Source organism: Lagopus leucura, unplaced genomic scaffold (assembly GCF_019238085.1).
Source record: "Lagopus leucura isolate 7727_CA_CO unplaced genomic scaffold, USGS_WTPT01 Super-Scaffold_100008, whole genome shotgun sequence".
Taxonomy (NCBI): Eukaryota; Metazoa; Chordata; class Aves; order Galliformes; family Phasianidae; genus Lagopus; species Lagopus leucura.
Genome location: NW_024962265.1, coordinates 11349211 through 11372258, shown reverse-complemented (window position 1 = coordinate 11372258; position 23048 = coordinate 11349211). Strand labels below are relative to the sequence as shown.

Genomic DNA, 23048 nt, shown 5'->3' with positions numbered 1-23048 from the left:
TATGAAAAGAATGGTCCAGAGAAGGAGGAATGAGTTAAGCCTGGAGCAGAAGTATTGGAGTGTTGTATCGGAGGTGACTTTAATTTTTTCTTCCTCTGCTGGATTCTTTCAGTACCACTCAGTGAGCTTCAACCCTGTTTTATCAATTCCTTTTTCCCCTGTGTCAGATAGAAGTGATGTATTTTCTCTTGTTGGGAGATGAGAAATGGGGTGAAGCTTGTGAGACAGCTGCAGTAGGTTTGAGTTGGGATTGGTTCTGTTTCATCAGAGTGAGCTGTTAAATTTTGGAGAGAAAGAAACTGGAGAGTTGTACGTCACCCATCTCAGGTCTGTACTTAAGCACTGCTAAGTAAATTTTTTTTGTTGTTAATATAACAGTTCTTTTGTGAATCATTTCTTGATTGAGGCTTGATGACTATAACTAGACAAAATGGAATTAGCTTGGATGTCCATCCCTGGATTCCTTCATCCCTGTAGACTGATAGCTGCATCGTTTACCTGATAGCTTTGAATCTTGTCAAGTTCTTAGGAGCATTATTAAGAATGCTCCTGAACGATCAGCTTTTGCCACCTGCTTGGAGCTCATGTCACTTGAGATCAGCTTGTTAGTGCTGTCGAGGCACATTGCTTAACATTTTGAAGCTGTGATTGTGTCCTTGTGCTGGGCAGGTGCAGACTTTGTATCCTGCTAGAATCTCAGAGCTCAGGCTTCATGTTCAATTGTAGCAGTGCTTACTGGGTTGATTTTTTTTTTTTTTTTTTTTTTCTCCCCGCTCTTCAGCCTGGTTGGAGAAAAAGCATAATTTGTGCGGGTAGAAGAAACCCTGAGCAATACAAAACAGTTTCTGTGCTTCAAGGCAAGGCTTGACTGTGTTTGAAGCCTTATCTGACACGTCCTTATCTGATGTGCTTGCTGAGATCTCCAGGTGATTCCACACTTCCCAAGGGAATCTGGTGAACAATCTTCTTTTCTTGTTTGTCCTCTTACCTTAATCCTCTCTCTATTGCTTTTATTCTTATCAGTAGCAGACAAGACAAGCACCACATGCCTCTCTTTTAGTGTTTTCCAAGTTTGACACCTTATATCCTTAACTGATACATGCTTCCTGAGCCCTCTTTACGCTGCTCTCTGCAGTCAATCCTTCTTGTTGATGTTGAATTTAAAAAGAAGACCAGTGTCTGGTATGTTGCTATTGTAAAGGAGTATGAGAGGATTGCTTCAGGTGGCTCATAAATGATTGCTCTTGGTTGCTTACTCCTGCCTTTCAGAGCAATTTATGATCTGTTGTAGCAGCAGCTCTTGCAAAGTGAGTCAATTCTCTTTTCATTTTTATGTGCAATCAATTATGTGTAGATACAGCTGAGTATAGTTTTTGCTTTCATGCAACTTGAATTACATCCTGTGCATTTAGAGCCCTTTCGGAGATGTTGTTTTGAACCTTTCCTGTAGCAGGCTTGGAGCTTTGTGTTACCTGCAGCTTTGGTAAGCACATGCTATTCAAAGGAAAGATCCTTGGTGAGTATCACAGTGCAGGGCCTTTCATATTGATATTGTTGTGATGAAATGGTTCCACTGTTTGCAGTTGCTAGATTCTATTTCTGTCCTTTGAGAATGCCTATACTATCATTGAAGGAAAGGTTTGTTTGTTTTTGTTTGGCTTCATTGTTCTTTGGCTTATCCATACTTTCAGTTTTTGCCATTTTATTTTTTAGGCTGAAACACTTAGCTTATTTCCCCCCTGCCCCCAGGTGCTTCTAGGATAAGTGTTTTTGTCCTGCTTCTCTCACCACCTGTTTGTATAAGGTTGTGTGTTTATCTTACACCTTGAAGAATGTGTTTTGACTTCTCACTGAATTGCTGCAGCTTGCTTTCTGCGTTGGCTACCTGCTTTGTTACTGTAGGGGAGGTGAGGATGATCATCCTGAAGCCCATCTGATTTGGGACAAGCACTGTATGTTTTGCACCATTTGAAGTGTGGTTGTATAAGTTGTCAGAGCTTGCCTAGTACCTCTTGCTGCTAAAAGAGGATGTGCTTGTTCTTGCTTCCAGCTGTGTGTCCTTGTGCCAAGCTGTGGCGTTTCTCAGAGCTCATGGTGAGCCAATTTGGTTTGTTAATCCAGCTGAAAATTTTGTCTGCTCCCATATGATTGGTTTTAGTTCATGGTACCAGAGGGACAAGTGCAGGACTACACAGTCAATCCCATTCTGTGACAGCAAGCGATTTACTGCTTCAGAGATGGAACTTGACCCCTTGCACCTTCGGAAGTCTCATATTCCTGTGTTAATTGGAGTAGATGTGGGGTATTTGGGTCGTGTAAAGAACAGTAAGTGTGCAAGAGGAAGGAATGCAATGGTGATGACGCTGATGTTCATGTAGTCACTTCTCAGGTCAGTGGTCATCCTTTCTTTCTGACAGTTCTGGGAATCTTTATCTTTTATTTTTCTTTCCCATCCTCCTCTTTCAGCAGGTTTATCTTTGGAGAGATTTTCCTGATGTTCACTCTTTCTGATTTGTCAAATCCTGCTTGCTTGAACATACTTTTTGTCTGTTCTCCTACTTGAGGGGACTTGCTGAAAACATTTTTTTTTTTCCACAAAAATCTGAAGTGTTTGCATGCTATTTTGTTTTCTTATCACTAAAGATTTGTCTGTTTTCATATATTGTGTTGTTTGCCTTGATTCAGTGGTCAGAGGAATTCTTTATATTATACGTTATATGCATCGCATCAGTTGTTTCAGCTTTCACTTTAGGTAGAATTCACCTTGCTTTTAAGCTTTCTGAATGTTTGTTTGGTTGAAGCTGTAAAGGTTATGAGTAGATGCTTGCTGTTACACAAGTTTCCCCATAATAAGGTATTTTTTCGTCTTAGATGATGACAAAATAGAATTTTTAGCTTGTTAAAACACATTGTACCATTGTGTGTTTATCTCATAATGTGTAGGATTCTGCAAGAGACTTTTTTGATGGATGGTGGCAGCTTACTGTCTTCAAAGCAGAACTGTTCTTGTTTATTAAATGGTGTTGAACAGAGAATCAGTTCACATGGAATGACATCAGAAGCCTGCGTTATTTGTTTTGCATGTATAAGTTTGTAAAAGTTTGCTTGTGAACAGTGTTACCAACAGATACCAAATGAGTTGTATGTTGCTTGTTCTCATTGGGGTATTTTGTATTGAGGGAAAAACAAACTAAACAAAACTGTCAAGGTATGCATTGGAAACATGGAGAGAATCTGAGACTGAATGTTGTCAAAGCTCTTCTTGAGTTAGAGTTGTGTAATAGCTACTTTGGCTTGGCAAGATTGTTTTATGTGAAGGTTGGAATTCTTTGTCAACTATTGCACTGGTTTTTGTGTCAGTGGAATACAGAATATTAGGTTATCTTGCTTCTAAATAGTTGGATTATCTGTCCTTTGTTGTTTGAGGATTTCAGCTGTGATGTGAATGAAGTATGTGAAGTGATAGTATTGACTGCAGTCATAAAAGGACACTGGTGGAACTGTACTGTGATAAAAATGCTGGGATGTGTCTCCTGAAACTTCTGTTCAGAAAGAGGCATACCGTGTGTGCGGTGTGAGGACGAGGATGATCATCTCTGTCTGTGGCACAGCTAAAGGAGGAGGTTGAAGGATTAGGGAGCATGATGGAGTGAGACAGAGATAATGAGTGGAGCTGCTTCCTGCTATTCCTGAAAGAAAAGCACTGGGGGATGCTCTGCAAGTAGTGGTGGATTTCCTACTCTCTTGTCATCGGACAGGAGCAGGGGACTTAAGAGATGGGGAGGAGTGGAAACGGGTCTCTGCTTGGGGTGGCAGGGAAGCCCTCTCCCTGCCTGGCTTGCCTTCCCAGGTGCCCTTACACAGTAGGTCTGAGGCTGTGCAATGTGAAGGACAGCTCAGTGAGGATGTTGAAGAAGATCCATCCAGAGAGTTGTCTGGGACTTGTCAGCAGGACTGCCAGTGCCTGGAACGAAAGAAGGGTGGTTGTCATACATGGCTCCCTCTGAAGGGAACGGAGCTCCAAATAAGCTAACCAGACCCACAGGGAAAGTCTGGGTCTGGGTCAGGGACATTGCTAGGAAGCTCCCTGGTCTGGCATGGCCCTCTGGTTATTACCCATTTCTGGTAGTTGGCAGAAGTGAAGTCATGTGGAGAAGCCTGAGGGCTCTTAACAGGGTCCTTAGAGCTGAGACTCTAGTGGAAAAAAGAGTGTTTACCATATTTGGAAGGAAGGCTAGCCAACTCAGGAAGAGTACAAAGATGTTGCTAGGGTATGCAGAAGGGATATTAGAAAAACAGTCATAAAATGAATTATAGAATCATAGAATGGCCTGGGTTGAAAAGGACCTCGAAGTTCATATAATTTCAACCCCCTGCTGTGTGCAGGGTCACCAACCAGCAGACCAGGCTGCCCAGAGCCATGTCCAGCCTGGCCTTGAATGCCTCCAGGGATGGGGCATCCACAACCTCCTTGGGCAACCTGTTCCAGAAGTTCAACAAAGACTTATCTGGCTACCACTGTTAAAGATAATTGAAAATGTTTTTACAAGTACATTAGCAACAGGAAGAGGACCAAGGAGAATCTCCATCATTTGTCGGCTGTAACAAGGGACATTACCACTAAGGCTGAGGTTCTCAATGCCTTCTTTAATAGTTAGACCAGTTATCTTCAGAGTACTCAGCCCATGCCCTTACTCTAGAGTTCAGGATGCTATAGTCCTGCACTTTGGCTAAATGGTCTTCAAAGGTCTTTGAACTTTTCTGTTCTAATCCAGTCATGGGAAAGAGATGAGATAGCAGATTCTCAAGAGCAGCTGAAAGTCTTTGTGTGCTTGCTTGCAGCTCTGAACCACGGAGCATGTGTGCTGCTGCAGGAAGATGTGGAAGAGAGTGAAGAGCTAGAGCTACTTCAGAAGACAGTGCTTACTGCCAGCTTCTGTCTCCAGTGGCAGAATTTGTGTTCTTTCTGGCCAGGCATTCATTGTTATGGCCTACCTCTTAAATCTCTTTCTTAAGATAAAAATAAATAGAATTCAAGGATGTTAATGCAAGTGCCAGCTCAGTGTCCTGACCTAGAGTGGCAGAATGCTAAGCTACTTATACCAGTGGAAGACCCATCCACTTGCATGTTAGGTTTATCAGTAAACTGTGATTGATTCATTTATGGTTGTCTGTACTTTCAGGAAGTGTTGTTTGGGTGCTGCAGAATGGATCTGTCCAGTAAGCCATGAATGAAAAGCGTGTATGCCTTACCTATCCAAGTGCCTTCATCCCGTGAGTCCTGCCACTTAGTGTCAGTGCAGACAGCTGAGGACTGACTGATGGAGATTCAACAGAAATGAGAATTTGCTATTGTTTTGTAACAAAATCAGCTGTGTCAGTGCAAGAGAGCTGCAGGAATGTATAGTTAAGGATTTGGGGAATAGGGGAATGCTGCTCTTCTCAATACAGCTGTCATGGTTTGCCGTCACATTAACTCAGACATTCTGTAGAGTCGTACTGTTTGTCAGTCCTCTGTGGCCTGGGTGTGTGTGACGTAGTTGATTGGAAGAGGGTTTGGCTCTCGGTTTCTGAAAGGCATCTTGTTACATCAGTGTAGCTTCTAAGGAGGACACAATATTGTTCTGCGTTGTATGCTTAATCTTTTCTGGAGTTGCTGCTAATTATCCTCTGCCCTACTGTAATTAATAGGAATTGTAATAGTCTGTTTTGGGTGAGGACTATAATTAAGCTGTGCTTCATTGTTTTCGCTGCACTTTTTTTGCTTTGTTGCTTTGGATGCAGAATGTGTAGAGATGCAGTGCAAAAGAAATGCTGTACTTGTTTGTGCAGTAATCCATCTGCTCTTCCCTCTGTTTTGATCTTGGTCATATTTCATCTGATAATACTGCTGTGTTGTTTAGCCTGTTAAATAGGAAACCAGAAGGGGAAGTGATCCTGATCAGTCTTGTGCTTAAGTGTTTTATTCATGTAACAAGGCAGATAAGATTACTTAAAAACAGAACAACCTAACAACCTTCATGCTGTGTTTCTGTTTGAGTTTTAAAAAGTTGTTTTTTGTTTTTTTTTTTGCAAGGGGTGAATGCTGTGGCCTTTAGAGTGGGAGGAGAGTGGAAGAAGTCTTAGCGTACGAAAAATAAAGGAGTGGTTGTCATTCTCTCTTTTCCTGTACCAGCCCTTTGTGGGCCTTCACTTCACTGTGGAGTTAGTCCAGTTAATGGACTCACAGAGTGGCTGTGTGGGAGAGGATGGTTAGCTGAGGAACTACACAGAATGTAATGATCTGTAACTCAGGATGCTGCATAACTTATAGAAAAAGTAAAAATTTGGTTAGACTTAAGTATGCAGATCAGGTAATCAAGGTAAGAACATTTAGTTATTACTTAACTGGTTAGGTTGTACTTGAATAGTCTTTCACAGTTACTGCTTTCAGAATATAATTTTCTTGAAAGACAACATTCACTCAATCTTGCATTCAGGCTTGAATTATAGGAAGTACAATTGTTATACATCTTTAATGGGATCTTCTGTCTTTGCTGACTTTGTAGTAATTGAATTCTTAATAATCTTAGGTATAATGAGGGTTTATGTAGGACTTGCTATCAATCAGAAAATGTAAACACATTAAAAGTGTTTATTGAATGCGGACTTGGAGTGACAGCGACCTCAGTGTAACTTTAACTGTCATATTCTACTTATAGGTAAAAAGAACATACTCTCATGGTACGTATAGAGCTGGCCCAATGAGACAGATCAGCCTGGTTGGAGCAGTTGATGAGGAAGTGGGGGATTACTTTCCTGAATTCCTTGATATGTTGGAAGAATCACCCTTCTTAAAAGTAAGGACAGAAGGGAATAGGGTGGGTGAAGGGGGATGGTGCTCTGGTAGTGTAAAATCAAGTGACTGTGCTATGATGTTCACTTAGATAATTGAGTTGCTTAATAAACATGCTCACTCTGACAGATAAAGACTGCTTTAAGTAATATATATAAATTCACTTCAAAATTGTGCCTTGTATTTCCCATTAGTGTACGCTGCCATGGGGAACACTTTCTAGTTTAAAATTAGAGAGTCGTAAAGACAGCGATGATGGTCCCATTATGTGGGTACGTCCAGGAGAGCAGATGATCCCTGTGGCTGACATGCCAAAGTCACCTTTCAAAAGGAAGAGGTATGTTGATGCATTTTGCTTGATAAGTGTTTGGTTAGTATTCATTCTTTGAAAATTCATTTTAATTCATTTTACTTCTAACATTTTGCTGGCTTATATGTTACTTTAATGTAAATTGTTGAAAGTGTTCATCTCAAAAGATACAATTTTAAGTTGCTTTGCCTTACAAGAGTAGTTTTGATTGGTGATAATGTGTTTTTTGTTTATTTTAAAAATATTTTTATTGTTTACTGTCTGGCCAAGGGCACTGCTGGTTCTCTCAAGAGTTTTAAGAAGAATTTAAGGTTACCATCTGAATATTCCTCATGCAATGAATTTACAATATAGCGAGGTGAAAACTGCAGGGAAATGTAAATAGGCATACAGCTATTGATATATGCCTGGAGACTGGTGGTGACATTCCTCTTCTTAAGTGTGATTGAATTTTTAAAGACCTCAAAGGACAGGGGCTTCTCTCTCATCTGAAAGATGACGTGCCCAGCCTTAAATCCTGTTTCTAAGTTTTCTTGTAGTACTGGGTATAAGCACTAGCTTGAGAGTGAGAATATCTGCTGCAGAAATTGAAAATTATACTGTGCCTTTGGAGCACTCTTCTTCAGGATTCAGGTACATAAAGGAAGCAGACAAGGAATGGACGCAGGGTCACATGCCTCAGGAATGTACTGTGAAGGGGATACAGGTAAAGTCTGAGTCTATCTGGAGATGAATTTGGTAAGGTGTAAAGAATGTGAAGGGCAACAAGAGGGACTTCTGAAGGTGTATGTGCAGCAAGAGAAATGGATAGGGAAAATTTAGATAATCTGCTGAATGGGGCAGAGGTCATAGAGAAGCGAAGAGCAAGTTACTCACTGCTCCCTTTGTGCTGCTCTTCACTGGTAGGTTTAGTCTCCAGTATTTCCAGGTCTAGAAGACAATTGGAGGGCTGGAATGAGGACTGTTTGCCTTCAGTGGAGGTGGATTGGATTAAGGAATTTTTTAAACAGATGAAATATGCAGAAGCACCTGGGGCCTGGCAAGATGCACCCAGAAGTGCTGCAGGAATTGGTCATATTGCAAGGCTGCTCTTGATTGTCTTTGAAAGGTCGTGGCGATTGGCCAATGTTCTTGAGAACTGGAAGAAAGCAGATAGCACTCTAATGTTTCAGAAGAGCAAGGAGCTGGACCTGGGGAGCTACAGGCCAGTCAACCTTGCCTTGACCCTGGGAAGAATGTGACTTTGAAACATGAGGGACAATAATAGATATTGGGTGTAGCTGGCATCAGTTGGTAAATGGGAAATGGTGCCTTATCAACCTGATGGTCTTCCTGATGACAGGGCGTAGAGAGGCAGGTGCTGATCTCTTTGGAGATACCAGTGAGAATCTAAGGAGTGGCATGGTGTTGTGTCAGAGGGTCAAACTGGGGAGTAGGAAAAGGTTCTTCACAGGAAGGTGGTCAGGCCCTGGCATGGATTCTGTAGGGCTGGAGTCGTGGTACCAAATTGCCAGGGATCAGGAAGCATTTGAACTATGCTCTCAGACACAGGGTTTGAATTTAGACTTGATTCTTACAGGTCTCTTCCAACTCCATTTATTCTGTGAATCCATTCTAATCTACAACTAAATGATTGGCATAATGGATGAGGGTGTTGCTAGGGTTGTTGTTTATCTTGGCTTTAGGAAGATTGGACACCTGTCTGCCTAACCTAACTTCCTAACGTTCAAATTAATGAAGGACAAGCTAGACAGATGAAGAATGAAATGAATCAAGAATTGGCTTAATTTCTGTGCTCAAAGGGTTGTGATCAGCAGCTTGAAGTCTAGTTGGAAGGTAGTCTCTGTTCAATATTCCCATTAATGATGGGACATCAGCAAGTCTGCAGACAGTATAGAATTGGGAAGGAGTGATTGATGCACGAGAGGGTTGTGCTGCTAAGCCAGAGGACTTGACAGGCCAGGTCTTATGAGGTCAGCAGAGAGAAGTTTGGGATCTTGCACCTATGAGGAAGTGTGCATCAGTTCAGGCTGGAGACTGGCTGAAAAGCAGCCTGATAGATGAATACTTGCCAGTCTTCATGAATGACAAATTGTAAGCTGTCACTGTGCCTCTGTAACAAAGCAGGTCAGCAGCTGTTTGGACGGGATTATGAAGAGTACTGTCAGCATGCTGATGGAGATCATTCTTCTCCCTTACTGGTGTAACACATCCAGAGTGTTGTGCCCTTCTCTGGGCTCACCAGTCCAAGGCAGACCTGGGCATACTGAAGCAGATCTGGTGATATGCAAGTTGGTTACTGGAAGAGGTGGGATTTAGCCTTGTGAAGGGAAGGCTCAGCAGTGTTGCAGAAGCATTTGATAGGAGAGAGAAAAAGAGGAGAATCACGCTTTTTCAGCAGTGCCTGGTGACATGAGGGAATGGGCACAAGCTACATTACAAGAAATTTCATTTAAAACAATAGCAACAGAACCAAACCCCCTTTACTGCATGGGCAGTTGATCCCTAGAAGAGGTTCTTCAGAGCTTGTGCAGTCTCTGCCTTCAGAGATGCTCAGAACTTGACAGGTGACAGCCCTGAGCAACCTGCTGTGGTTGTGCATGGGAAGGTAGACCACATGCTCTCTAGATGTCATGTGCAACCTGGCATTCTAAGTAGCTCTTGAAAAAATGTTTTGTGGCACGCAGCACAGGCATAGGCTGGATACAGGAAAAGGTCTTGTGTCTCTGTTCACCACTGTGTTGTGTCCTCCATGCTCACTAAACTCTGAAGAAATCTTTCTGCTTCTCATTCTTAGTTTTGTAGTGTGGAATTAAATATGCATGCATGTTTTCTGACAGTTCAGTGGAAACACAAATGGTAAAAACTGCTTGAAGAATGGTTGTGGTGTTTATCAAACTGTTGCACACACTGTGAGCTGGTAGAAGATGAATGCTCTTATAGCATGGCTCAGGCAAGGTTGAAGCCCAGGCTTAACCTTAAATATGAAACTCCTGGGTGCTTTGTCAGGGTGTGTAGATGAGAGAGGCTGAGTCATCAAGGCCTTTTAATGTACTTAGGAACCTGACAAATTTTTTTGTTTGCATCAGTATTCTGATTTTTTGCTTAGCTCGTTACGTATTTTGTTTGCTGTAAGGGTTACTGTCCTTCTCATTGGACTGTATAGTCTCACCATCCTGTTGGCTGTGGATAGAAATCAGACAATTAAGGGAAATTTCTGTATCACCAGTACTGTTTTTGTTCTACAGAACTACCAATGAAATAAAAAACTTGCAGTACCTACCTCGAACCAGTGAACCACGTGAAATGCTATTTGAAGACCGGACACGAGCCCATGCAGATCACATAGGACAAGGTTTTGAACGACAGACTACAGCTGCTGTGGGAGTGTTGAAGGCTGTGCACTGTGGAGAGTGGTATGTGTTGACTGACTTACTCAGCTGGGCGTCTGGAAAATATTTACCTCAATTTCCATTTATTATCAAAAGACAGAGCACTCAATAGGCTAATCTAGCATTGGAGGTATTTAAATAATACTTTGTAGATAACTGGATTTTTTTCTATCTCTCCTTGCACCAGCTGTGCTTGTCTGCCCTTTTAAAGACTGCATACAGCTTGCAGCGTGGCTGAAACTGGAAAGGTGCCCTGCAGCAGCAGTTTAGTAGCTGTGATTGAATTGCTGTAATGAAGTTAGTGTTGGATGTAAAAAATTCTTCACACTTTTGTTTTAGTTTAAATAACACATGCATATTGAGCTGAATTTCTGCTTCAGAGGTGCAGGTGAAGGCGTTTTGGCAATTCTGTGTGTTGTCTGGATATGAGCAAAATTTTTGTTTTTGCTTTAAAGTCATGGCTGCTGTAACTCTGACTTACTAATGGTAGATTGCATAAGAAGAATCTTCTTGGAGTCTGTGTGATGGTCTTGAGTGTCTGTCTGAAATTCCCACGTGTCATTCAGGAAATGAATTTATCTTGTTAGAAGCTATTTACATTTTGACTGAATAAAGAAACCCCTAAAGCACGTGGGCTTTGTCACCCAGAGCAAAGAATCTTTGTTTCAGGAACTTCTGACCTTGGTTTGGGGGAATGACCTTAGTTTTGGAGGTTACCTTTTGTATACTTAAATAGAACCACCTTTTGCTCTTTCTATCTTCCTGCCCAGAATTCCCTTTGGATGAGATAATGCAAATTTATGTTACAGTGCAAGAGTTAATTGAGATAGGAAATAATTGCCCCTGGGAGAGAACTAGATTGCTTAGAAGTGAACGTGTTCTTATTTCTGGCTCTGAGATTTTATGATTTACTTCTCATCAGGCTCATGACAGCTGGAGCTTCAAAATCCCAGCTTGTTTTGGTCGTGTGAAGCTGGAGTGAATTAAGATTGAGGAGTGGTAGTAGAGCAAGAGTTGAGCTACCGCGTAAATCTGAGGGAGGTGTGATTGAGGAAGGGGGGAGAGAGCATTGTCAAAGCTTTATCAAGGAAAATGTGAGAAAACAAACTCGTCCCTAGAAACTGGGAAGAGTTTAATGTGATTTAAACTTATCCAGGAACTTCCTATCCTCACCCTGTCCCTCCATAATAAGATCATCCCCTCCTGGATATCATTACGTTTTCGTTTACATTCTACAAGTAAGTTTTCCCACCTTTTATGCTTTTCAGAATGAAACCACCATCTTCTCTTCTAGGTTGGAGCTTGTGGAAAAGCGAATCTGTCCAACCTCCATTAAAATTCCTTTTAAACTTATTTATGTGTAAATTGAGAAGTGATCTGGAGATAGCCAGATCTACCAGACAGACTTCAGCCTAAGGGAGAGGAAGAAAGAATGAGCATTTCACTTCAGCAATAGAGACTGAAAATGTATCTTTTAGTGCGGGGAAAAAAACTGGAATTGATATATGTAATAAATTGCCTCTCACTGCAAGAATGATATTGAGGCCCTGGAGGTGGAGGGCAATGAAGTTGTGAGGGGTCTGCAGCACTGGTCTTGTCAGGAGCAACTGAGGGAACTGGGATTGTTCATTATGGAGGAGGCTCAGGGGTGTCCTTATTACTCTCTACAACTGCCTGAAAGGAGATTGTGATGGGGTGGAGCTCGGCTGCTTCTCCCACATAACTATCGATAGGACGAGAGGGAATGGCCTCAAGTTGTACCAGGGAAGATTCAAATTGGATATTGGGAAATTCCTCTTCTCTGACAGAGTGGTGAGGCAGGGGCACAGACTGCCCAGGGAGGTGGTGGAGTCACCGTCCCTGGAGGTGTTGGAGAAACGTTGAGATGTGGCACTGAGGGCCATGGGTTGGTGGGAAATGTTGGTGATAGGTGGATGGTTGGACTGGATGATCTCTGGGGTCTTTTCCAGCCTTGGTGATTCCGTGATTCTCTGTAGAGGAGAGAAAAATATAACACAATTGATGGAATAAAAATGATGTATTTCAAGCTACATTTGACCTCTGTGATAACTTCTTTCCCTTTCTACCTGTCAGTACAGTTTTGAGAAGGTACCATGCTGTATTTATAAGCCCTGTTTAGTTTCTTTCGTATAATGAGACATTACTGCAACACATTAAAGTAATTTCAGCTATTATCTTTACCATGGCTCTTAAACTGTGAGGGGTTTTATACTAAACAAAGCAATATGTGTGGAAATCTTGAAAACTGTATTTGACAACAGAAGTAGAACTTGGAGCTGTGCCAGGAGTGAGGAGGGCACAGTGGAAATAAAAGCACACGTTGTAACAAGAAGATACCATATATTAAAATATTTTCTTTCTCCTGAGGGGAAAATAAAGTAATTCTTAGACTTGCTGAACTGAGTGGTTAGTTTGTATTCAGTGTAAGAGTGAATAGAGCACGGAAAGATAGCTGCTTGGTGCTTGTAGGGCAACATGCCTAGAAAAGCACTTAAAAGATAAGAAATTGCTTTCCTCAGCTGCTGAATTGTTTGGGAAGTGCTGGCTGTGGTTGTGATGCTAATCTTGGGTTTTGTGGTCAGAGGGTACTGAAGAAGAATCATGCTTTATGTGCAGCAAACTAGTAGGGGTGGTGTGCAGGCTTGTTGGTACTTCTTGGGTTCTTGGGCGAAATGTATCTGTGTTAGTATTGAAGGGACTCCTCTATACCTACAGCTGAATGTTTATATGGACAGCTTATCTTACCTTGAAGAATTTTGTTTGTGACTGTGCTTGCCAACAACTTGGAGAAACAAAATAAGCTTAATGTATCCGTATCAGCTTTATGAAGGGATTGTGCTGTTAGGAGATTGAAATTTTTTCTTTCTTTGTGGGGCAGCAACATCGTTTCCTCCTGCAAATCATTAGGGCTGTAAATCTGTTGTTACTGCTCAAGTGATAGAAGTGGTAATTACATGTCTGGCCTACTTGGATATTTTTAAAGGATTTAAGCAGGAAGTCTTACAATCCTTTGTGCTCCTGGTCTAACTATAGAAGTAGTAGTGTGGTAGCTGACACAGTGGCCAGGGCATCTCATAGTTTGGATTGAAAATCTCTTTGGACATCTAAGTGAACTGTTTCCTGAGCATTTCACTTGCTTCAGATTGTACAAAATAGAATATCCGAGTTGTTTTGCTAATAATCATGTTTGCAAATGCAGAATTAAAAATTCCCTGGCAATTTTCTGTGTTTACAGGAAGAATGCCATGTTCTGTGGTATGATTGCAGTACAGAGTTGGTAATCATTTTGTTGCTTGTGTGTAGAGGTAGGGAGAAAAGTCATGACTAAAAAAACCACTTACTGTCCTGTGTCCTGACATAATGCTTAAAGCACTGAGCGAACACTGCTGTGAGAACTTGGCTTTGGGCTGAAATCCTTTTTATTCTCCGTATATTCCCTGATTAATCTCTGCATGTATGTCTGAGTTAAGAGTTACTTACTTTACAAATGACATTAGCTCCAAATGCAGATACGTGTCTTCCCTGATGTAAACTGTACTAAATGTCTTTAAAAGATAAAAACGTAACTGTATATCTGACATAAAAAGTAGATTCACGCAGCAGGTATTTTCATGCTGTTGATTAGAGCTGGTTCTTCTAAGCTTTTTGCTTTCAGTGCTGAAAACCTCTTCAGGAGGATATAGAAATGGAGGATATAGAAACAAACGGAGGGAGGTGTTTCTATCTTCATAAAATTGGGAGTACAATATGTGACGTAAAAATTGCCCTGTAGTTAAACCAGGCTTTTTTTTTCCTCTCTGTAAACAGCTTAAACTGTTTTTTTTTCTTTTTTTTTTTTTTTTCTCCTTTGTTGAGGTCATGACCTGAATCAAATGAATGCATCTCTTCAGTTTGAGAAGCCCAACAAACTTTGCATCACTGCCTGCTTCTTAGGACAAAACCAATACCATATGTATGCAAAAACCACAAATAATTATCTTCATGTGCTTTGAAAACATGGTCAGCAATCTATGTGGTGTGCTCAGAAATGCATGGATCTGTTCTGCCTGTGGGAGCAGGTCCCACCTGTGGCCCAGCTGGGAGGAGGAGGGCACCCAGCTCCCCAGGGACATGCGGCCGCTGTGCTGACCCTGCATGGCAGCCAGATGCAAAGGGCATCTCATCAACAGATGTTTCTTTTTTGGGGGGAGGAGGGGGAAAAAAATCCCTCAAAATCACATGCAAATCTTAGCTTTATGTAGAAGAACTGAATTTTATTTTTAGATTGGGAAGTGGTAAGGATTGTAGCTGTCGTGGCATTTGTTAATTAATTCTAGATAATTCCTTTGGAGACATTATTATATAAATGGTGCTTCTTTCAGAGAAGTGCTGTGGGACAAGAGGTGATTTCCTGTAACAGTTTGAATACTCAGGGAAGCCATAATTCAGATCTTGCTCCTCTGTAGCTGTCTAGTTAGTACAAGCACCAGTGTATTTTTCAGGGGATGCTGTGAAGGATGCTGGTGCTTGCTGCTCACTGGTGTTGTGGCAGATGAATTAGAACCAGCTTTATTCTCAAGTCTGAACAGGGTCTGTGAGGCTCAGATACCGAGCAGTGCTTGCAGCAGTCTCACTAGTGTTACGGTGTGCTTTGAGGTACCTGATGGGTGTAACGCACTAAAAAGTGTTGGCAGAGTAACCCTGACATCTCTGGGCCACCTGTCTTTGCGAGGCAGATGGAGGTCAGTAAAAGTATGGAGCTTTGATTTTTTTTCATTGCTTCTTATGTTAGCACTTGTTTAAAAAATGAAAAACTAAGATAATTCATTTAATCAGCATCATGAATTGAACTCATGATTGAGAACAAGCCATTGTAGTCAGCTTGTATTCTCTGAAATGTGGTCTGTGTTAGAATTGCTGAGTTTGTGTTTAGATGATTTCCTTTATCCTTTGTTTGCAGATTTCCTGTATTATTCTCTTTACCATATTAGTTTCAGCCTCTGACCATGCAATTCTTGCCTTCCTGTAGGTCTGAGCAGCCTCGTATAACCAAAGATGTAATTTGTTTTCATGCTGAGGATTTCTTAGAGGTAGTTCAGCGCATGCAGTTGGACTTGCATGAGCCTCCACTCTCACAGGTAAGCACACTGTGAACCATTCATTAATTGTCCTCTGCAAGTGCTCGAAGTTTTCACCCTTAATTTTTTTTCCTTTTTTCCTTCCAGTGTGTCCAGTGGGTTGACGATGCAAAACTGAATCAGCTGCGAAGGGAAGGCATTCGATATGCCAGAATTCAGTTATTTGATAATGACATCTATTTTATCCCGAGGAATGTTGTGCACCAGTTCAAAACAGTTTCAGCGGTGTGCAGCTTGGCGTGGCACATCCGGCTCAAGCTGTATCATTCCGAAGAAGAAGCTTCTCAAAACGCAAGCACTCTCGAAGCAGGGACCTCTGCAGACCCCAAGTCTTCGGTTATGGGACTTCAGACTGACAGCAGGATTTGTACAATAAGCAGAAATACCTCCGAAGACGCCAAACTTTCAGACGTTCTGCAGCAGGAATTTGTGCCGATAAAACACGAACCTATTGCATCTCACCGAATTAAAGAAGAACCCATGAATGTTGATCTTGCTGAAAAGACTGTGGCGCCCCATGACAGCAGGGGCCAGAATGTTCAGACTAGATTGGATCAGGTTGAGTTGACGGCGTTTAAGTTGGAAATGGGTTCCAAATTTGAACCTGGCAGCAAGGACTTACAAGGCAAGTTGTGCCCCGGCAGTCACGTACATCCGGATGATACGAGACAACATAGTTCATATCCAAAACTGCATGGACAAAGAGAGGATGATTTTTTGTGCTAAATTTGTATATATTGTTTTAAATTCCTTTTTAAACTTAATGATGTAATAATGTAAAGATTCATAAGTTCTGTGAGGCAAGTTTGTGACTTGCCTTCGCATCTGTTACAGAAGATAGTTATGTAGCTTTGTAACATTCCTCAGTGCCTGTCCATAACTGTGAAGTATCAAAGCACTTAGGGCCAGATGCACTGTAAACACTGCAGGTTTAACATAAAGAAGTCTTTAAATAATTTTGAGTTGTAGGTTTTAGAGTAGAGCTGACATTTAACATATATATTTTTTGTAAGATGAGCCAGAATTCTTTTTGACAATTCCAGGCTTTTCCATAGAGCTTATTTATACCAATTTTTTCATTTTAAATGTGTCAGCACTGTAGTGTAAATATCTTTTTTAAAAATCTTTTTAGTGTGATTTATACTGAAACGTGAGCCACTTAATAAAGGTTCATAATAACAGATTGGTTTTATTTTTGGGTCTGCAAAAAATAATTCAGTTAAACTGCCTCTGTCAATGGTTCTGTTTCTACCTGCACTAAGGCATAGGATGCTCTCACTCCGTTGCGGAGCGAGGAGCTGCAGCAAACTGAGGTAGAGCGGAGGCATTCTTTGTCAGCCAAGACTAAGTCAGAATGCAAAATCAGCCCTCCCTGCACAGCTGCTCATTAAAGGCGCTCTCCGAATCCTGTCATCACTTGTTGATGTGGAACAGAGACAAACGTTACCCGCAGCCTTTCTGTGTCAGGAGGTTGGACACCAGTGGGCTCCAGGAGTGCTGCCGGCGTCTGTGTAGCTGGGCTGGGCAGGGTGGCAAACTCCTTTTGTGCTCATCTTCTACCCCTGCGCAGCCACAATTCATATATTGCTTTCCACGTTTTAAAAACAAAGCTCATATCAGTTATCTGACTAAATTAGAACAAAGAATGTTTTTAAATGGTTACTCAAACTGAAGCCAATATAGCTTGAGCGGCGGCCTGACGCTCACTGAGGCAAATTTGGATTAAGATTGCTCCACGTGCTGATAGTGCAAGGCAGTACAGATAGACTGGCCAGTGTGTCTGGTAGGAAGATTCCTCGAGTCCCAGGTTAGAAGTAACAATTTCTTCATCAGGAAAATGATAGCGGTTTCCAAGTTTGACTGTTCACCTCTTTCTACTCTGTGGAACTCCGTAGTTTTCCCAACCTGTGTTCTGAGAGAAGAGGTTACAAGGCTAGCTAGCGTCTGATGTGGTAATGGCAAACACTGTAATTTAACTTATTTGTGTGTAACGTGTTGCTGTGTAGTACAAACACATCTGAACGCTGTTTCTTTTTCAGGTAGCTACAAACAGCAGTAACCTGCCCTGCAGCCTGTCCTTCAACTAAATATTTAAAACTTGAGATTCTAGGCCTGTTGTTATTTTTGAAGCCCTAAAGTCTCCAGGTTCTGGGGGGCAATTTTTTTCCCCAGGGCTTCTTGAAAATTACACATCCTTACAGGCACAAATCAAGACCTTTGATATGCTTAGTGATCCACTTTGGCTTCAATTGTAGCAATAGAACAATGTGTTGTTTTCTTTCCCAGGTGTTGTCTAGTTCAACTACCCGAGGGCCTTTTGGTGCAAATATTTCTTGCTCCTAGGTTGTTAAAATTGTTACTTTGTACTTATGCCTGGCACTGAAATCAGCCATTTACCTGTCGTGTGCCCTAATGTGTTTAAATCTACAATAGGTCTGTTGAGGAATTATTAATTAAATCAGCATTTGAATTGCTAAATGTTACTCTTACGTAGCCATAATTATGTATTAGAGAAGCAATAGAATCATGAATCTCTTGGATGTGGCGAAATCTAATTGCTGTTTTCATGACTTCTGGTTAAGAGATGACTACCAGTTTTGCAGCCTCAGGGATCTCGCTTCCCCCCACTCCATAAGCAAATGGCTCACGTGTGCCGCGGTAAGTTACCACTCCAGCATACTCGGATTTGAGGTGTTGATTGGTTCATGTAAGGATTTGAGCCTTTGCGATAGAAACGTGCTCTCAGCTCCCATTGGACAATCTGGAATTTTCCACCCATAATCTCCTGGCCTTGCAAACACGCCGTTCTGTAGCCTTCCATTCCTTTTCTTTGTGCCAGCCATCAGACAGCAGGGAGGAGCTGCAGGTCGTAGCTTCTACCCAGCACGCAGCTTTTCAAATCCATTAGTAGACAGCTCCAGCTTTATGAGAACCAGCCAGCCTTGACAGATGCAGCTTTTTTTAATTTTTTTCCCCTTTGAATCTCATTTGTGTTCTGTTGATCCGTATGCTGAGCATTCAATTTTTTTCCTGTTGGATTTCAGTGAAATTTATACATCCCTTCCCCCTTTCCCTCTTCCCCCCCCCCCCCCGATGGCAGACTTTTCTGTACTGTGGGTCCTCTCCAGACTGAAGAAATCAATATTTGAAAATAGTGTAGCAGATACGACTTTATGCTTACAGTAGAACATTTTTCCATTTGAAAACCTGCTCAGTGGTCCTGGCTGGTGTGCTCTCAAACTTCTGCTCAGGTATGTCTTCATTCTGACATTTTGCTTCTTCACTGCCCACGTTTTAAATCCATTTTTTTGTCATTTTCAGAATTTTGAGAGAGAAGTAGCAGCAGTTCTTACGATTTTTATGCACTGTTTGTTTTTGAGACAAATTAGATTGTGACTGTTAGGCAGAGCTTGAAGAGAGGACATGAACAGGACACAACCAATGGCTGTCAGAAGTGCCATTGTACACAAATGTGCACAGGGTTTGCATTGACCAGCTGCAGTGGGATACACTTGGCTAGCTTTGAAAACCAAACTTTGTCCTCTACCTGTGGTGTATTCATCTTGATATGGTTGCTTTTCAAGGAGGACGATTTCTGAGAATTTCAGCTCCCAAGTTGTTCATTAGTCTGATAAAAATCTTGGTGTCAAGTGGTCCTATGCGATATCCTCTGCTCCTGTTGCATACATCAGCTTCACATCCAGACTTTTGCTCCAGCAATAAATCTTTCCTGCGCTGCGATGGACTGACACCAGTCTTTGCTTGTTGCTTTTTTCTTCCCCCTGGATTTCAGTTTTTTATGACTCTGTTACTTTGGCTGAAATCTCTGGTGTTCTCTTTTGGCCCATGTTCTTCTGCAGATGGAAAAAATCCACGTGAGGCACAGTGCCTGTACTGCAGTGGTGGTCACATCCGTGTGTTTGCCGTGCTGTCCCAGCTAGTGACACATGTGCAGAACCTTAGAGATGTTTCCATAGATCCTGTACTGTTTTTGTGAGTAGCAAAGAGCTGCGTTGTTACTGACCTTACCAATAGCTCTCAAGATGGTAGTTACTGTTTTTGTTACGATTACTGGAGCTTTTGCATCTCACTGGCAGCTGGCTTCATGTGTTACGTACAGGTGTTGCTGGTGTTGTGTCACCCCCAGCCCTCTGATGCCTGCAAATTGACTCCAAAACAGCCTTTTCATTACAGGTACTGCTGGCATGCAGATTTCCCCTTCCTTGTTACTATAGTGAATATTTCAATACTTTAATGGAAATATTAATTCTATCTAGTATTAGAAATAAAGTATTATTTCAGAGGGTGATGATTTAAGTATTCATCTGTGAAGGAATTCCTTGGTGATGAATAAAATTGATTTTTAAGTAAAAATGCACGTGCGCAGTAAATATATTGGCATTGCAAATAACGTAGGGAATGGACACGTGAAATGGTTGACTGCTGTGGAAACAGATTGGCAGAATGTTACGAACTTGGAACATTGAAGAAGTCTTCCAGGAAACATAAGGAAAATATTCTTTGTTTAAAAATGACCATTTTCTAATATGTGCATGTGAATCAGAATGCTGAATTGATGAAAAAAAACCCATGTTTTCTTTATGCTCACAGGAAAAAGACCCATTGTGAGAGGGGTTACCAACTGACCCTACTGATGAAAGCTGTACTAATTCTGATCAAATGGTATCAGACATCTTTGCAGGCTTCTCAGCTGTAATTGCATTCATTTTTGTGACGGTCAGACGAAGCTGAGTTCACTTAGGCAGCCAGCGCCTTTGACCTGACTGTGAATGTGTACGAGTCAGAAATGGGAAGGATGACTTCTGACTGCTGTGTGAGATGCTGTTAAAAATGCTTTCCTGGGTTGTGAGTCCCTGCTACTACTTGTTTGGTACCTTACTGGGTGGATGAAACGCACTTTAAAAACTGTGTAATAGGTAATGCTGATGTTCTGTGCCGTCCTGCTGAGTTTCCTGCACACGTGAACACCTGGAAACCTTTTACTCCCATTGGTCACTCATTTCATTTTCCTTAAAAAATAGAAACAATTCTGCTGTGTGTGCAGCTTCTCACCCAGAAGCAGTGATTAACTTCGTGGTATCTAGGTTGCTAGTTCTGTTAGAGTCATCGGATGTGGACTTTCCCAATCTCCTGTATCAGATTCGGGCCGCTGTGTTCCTTTGTACTGTGATGCTGTTATTGCTTCTGCTTTAGAGCTGTTCTGTACTGAAGTGCCAGGGAACCACTGGCTGCCTTGTGTTCTGGCCACACTGATAGACAGCTTTCTGATGAGGTCATTAGTCCTAAATAGTCCTTCAACATTTGGTGTATGGATGTGATATTCTGATGCGGTGATTAAAGGAGAAGATTAAAGTTCTATTTTTATCAAGTTTTATTTCTCAGTAACTATTTCAATGTTTCCTTCTACCGACTGATTTCCACTTCACTTGAATGAGACTGTGGTGTGTGGCAGAGGTTAGGCTTGTGTTTTAAGGGCTCATTTCCATGGAATTTTTGTTTTTTAAATCTGGTTGCGTTGTAGGGCAGTTAGCTGAGAAAGGTGCTCCATAGAGTTCCAAGGAGAAAACCTTGCCAATTAGACCACTTTTCTATTGGGCAAATGCGAAAATTTCCCCGAGATAAAGATTTTGCTTCTGTACTACTGTGTGTATTTGTCAGAAATAGTACTGCTTTCATCTCTTAAGTCATCCTGTAACTCAGTCCTGTGCTATCTTATTTTGAATGTTGTCATCCGTGCCAAGCAGTACATTTGGATTGCATGTATGCACATTCTTAAAGTGTTCAGGTTCAAGTTTGGGATGTATGTTGCACAACTGTATCTTCCAAGAACAGAGAACTTCATGCTGTTCTACGATGCTGACAGATCAAGAAAAGCAATAGAAATAAGTAATGGAAAAATTTAGTCTCATGGTCTTTTACACATGTGCATTGAATATTTATTTTCCTGAATCTGACAAAAGTAGATACTCATCTATAATGCATGCTGAAGTGTTCAATCTTGTATGAATGATTTGAATAGAAATAAATGATGTAGAATATTTATCACCATATATATGCTATCAATATATATATTATCTACATATCAGTCATCAGGATATGATCAACAGTGTTTCATTTCAGAAGAGAAAACCTTTCAGTCGCATTCTGAAGCAGATTTCTCCCCATGCTCCGTGTCACAGCTGCGCCATGCAACTGGGACAGGCGTTCTCTGCTGTACCACCACGTCACTGGGTGTGACTTCTGGCAATTCAGGATGAGCCATCTCAGCATCAGCTTTCTGCATCCCCTGGTGCTTTATCAAATCTGCCTTTTTTTTCACTCATCTTGGTTCAGTGCTGTAACCAATGCCTTTGAGAATATGGTAGTTTTAAACAGCTGTAATTCCTGCATCAGCTTCTGGAGAGTCACAGCGAAATTTGGATTGGATTTTTCTGAATGAAGTTATGATAGCGGAAAAAGGCAGAAGAGTGCAAAGGTATCGCAGCTGCAGCTCTAAGTCAGCGTTAGAACCGATGCGAAGTAGTGAATCAAAAGGGATATTTTTATCATCAAAGACCAAGAAAAAAATTGCAAAACTCAGTGTTTCCAGGTGGCTGCATCCTACAAATGTCTCTTGATGAGTGAAACTGTGCATGACCTATGCAGGACACCAGGAAGAAACTGCTGCTTCAGCACTTCCAATCAGAGATTCATTTCCAGGTTTTTAAGTAGACCCTTAAAAGTGGATGAAGAACAAAATCTCCCCACAACAACAACAACAAAACCTGAGAGTAGGCAGCAATTGTGAGGAGATTAGAATCATAGATTTGCTCAGTTTGGAAAAGACCTTAAAGATCATCGAGTCCAACCACAACCTAACCATACTACCTGAACTCTAACAACCCTCCGCTACATCATGTCCCTGAGCACCACATCCAAACAGTTTTTAAACACATCCAGGGATGGTGACTCAACCACCTCCCTGGGGAGCCTATTCAGTGCTTAACAACCTTTCTGTAAAGAAGTTCTTCCTGATATCCAACCTAAACTTACCCTGGTGCAACTTGAGGCCATTTCCCATCATCCTGTCACTAGTGAGAACAATTTGAAATAACTGTGCTCAGTCCTAGTAAACTGGAGATGCCAAACTTCCAGATAGTAAGAGCGTCTGTGAACTAGAGGGATTTGTGAAGGAGGCACAGTCATTTCTGCAGTTCATCTTGTAATACAGCAGGTCCTAATGAGGCTGGTTGCTATTCTTCCATCAGTTACTGCCATCTGTTAACATCAGCTTCAGTGAGGAAATCTGCACTGCTCTTCTGAGCAGGAGGGGTTTTGGCTTTTTTGCTGCTGCTTCTACCTTCTTTGCCTCT

At 41.6% G+C, this 23048-nt stretch overlaps 1 protein-coding gene across 1 annotated transcript in view; it reads left to right on the top strand.

The window, feature by feature from the left end:
• Nucleotides 1–21054, top strand: part of RSBN1L (round spermatid basic protein 1 like) — a 49609-nt gene extending 28555 nt beyond the window's left edge. The window contains exons 4-8 of the mRNA XM_042872364.1: nt 6702–6839; nt 7030–7172; nt 10394–10561; nt 15567–15675; nt 15763–21054. Coding sequence (XP_042728298.1) covers nt 6702–6839; nt 7030–7172; nt 10394–10561; nt 15567–15675; nt 15763–16401 — 1197 coding nt within the window. The 3' untranslated portion in view covers nt 16402–21054. The remainder of the gene's footprint in view (nt 1–6701; nt 6840–7029; nt 7173–10393; nt 10562–15566; nt 15676–15762) is intronic.
• Nucleotides 21055–23048: the final 1994 nt, after the last annotated feature.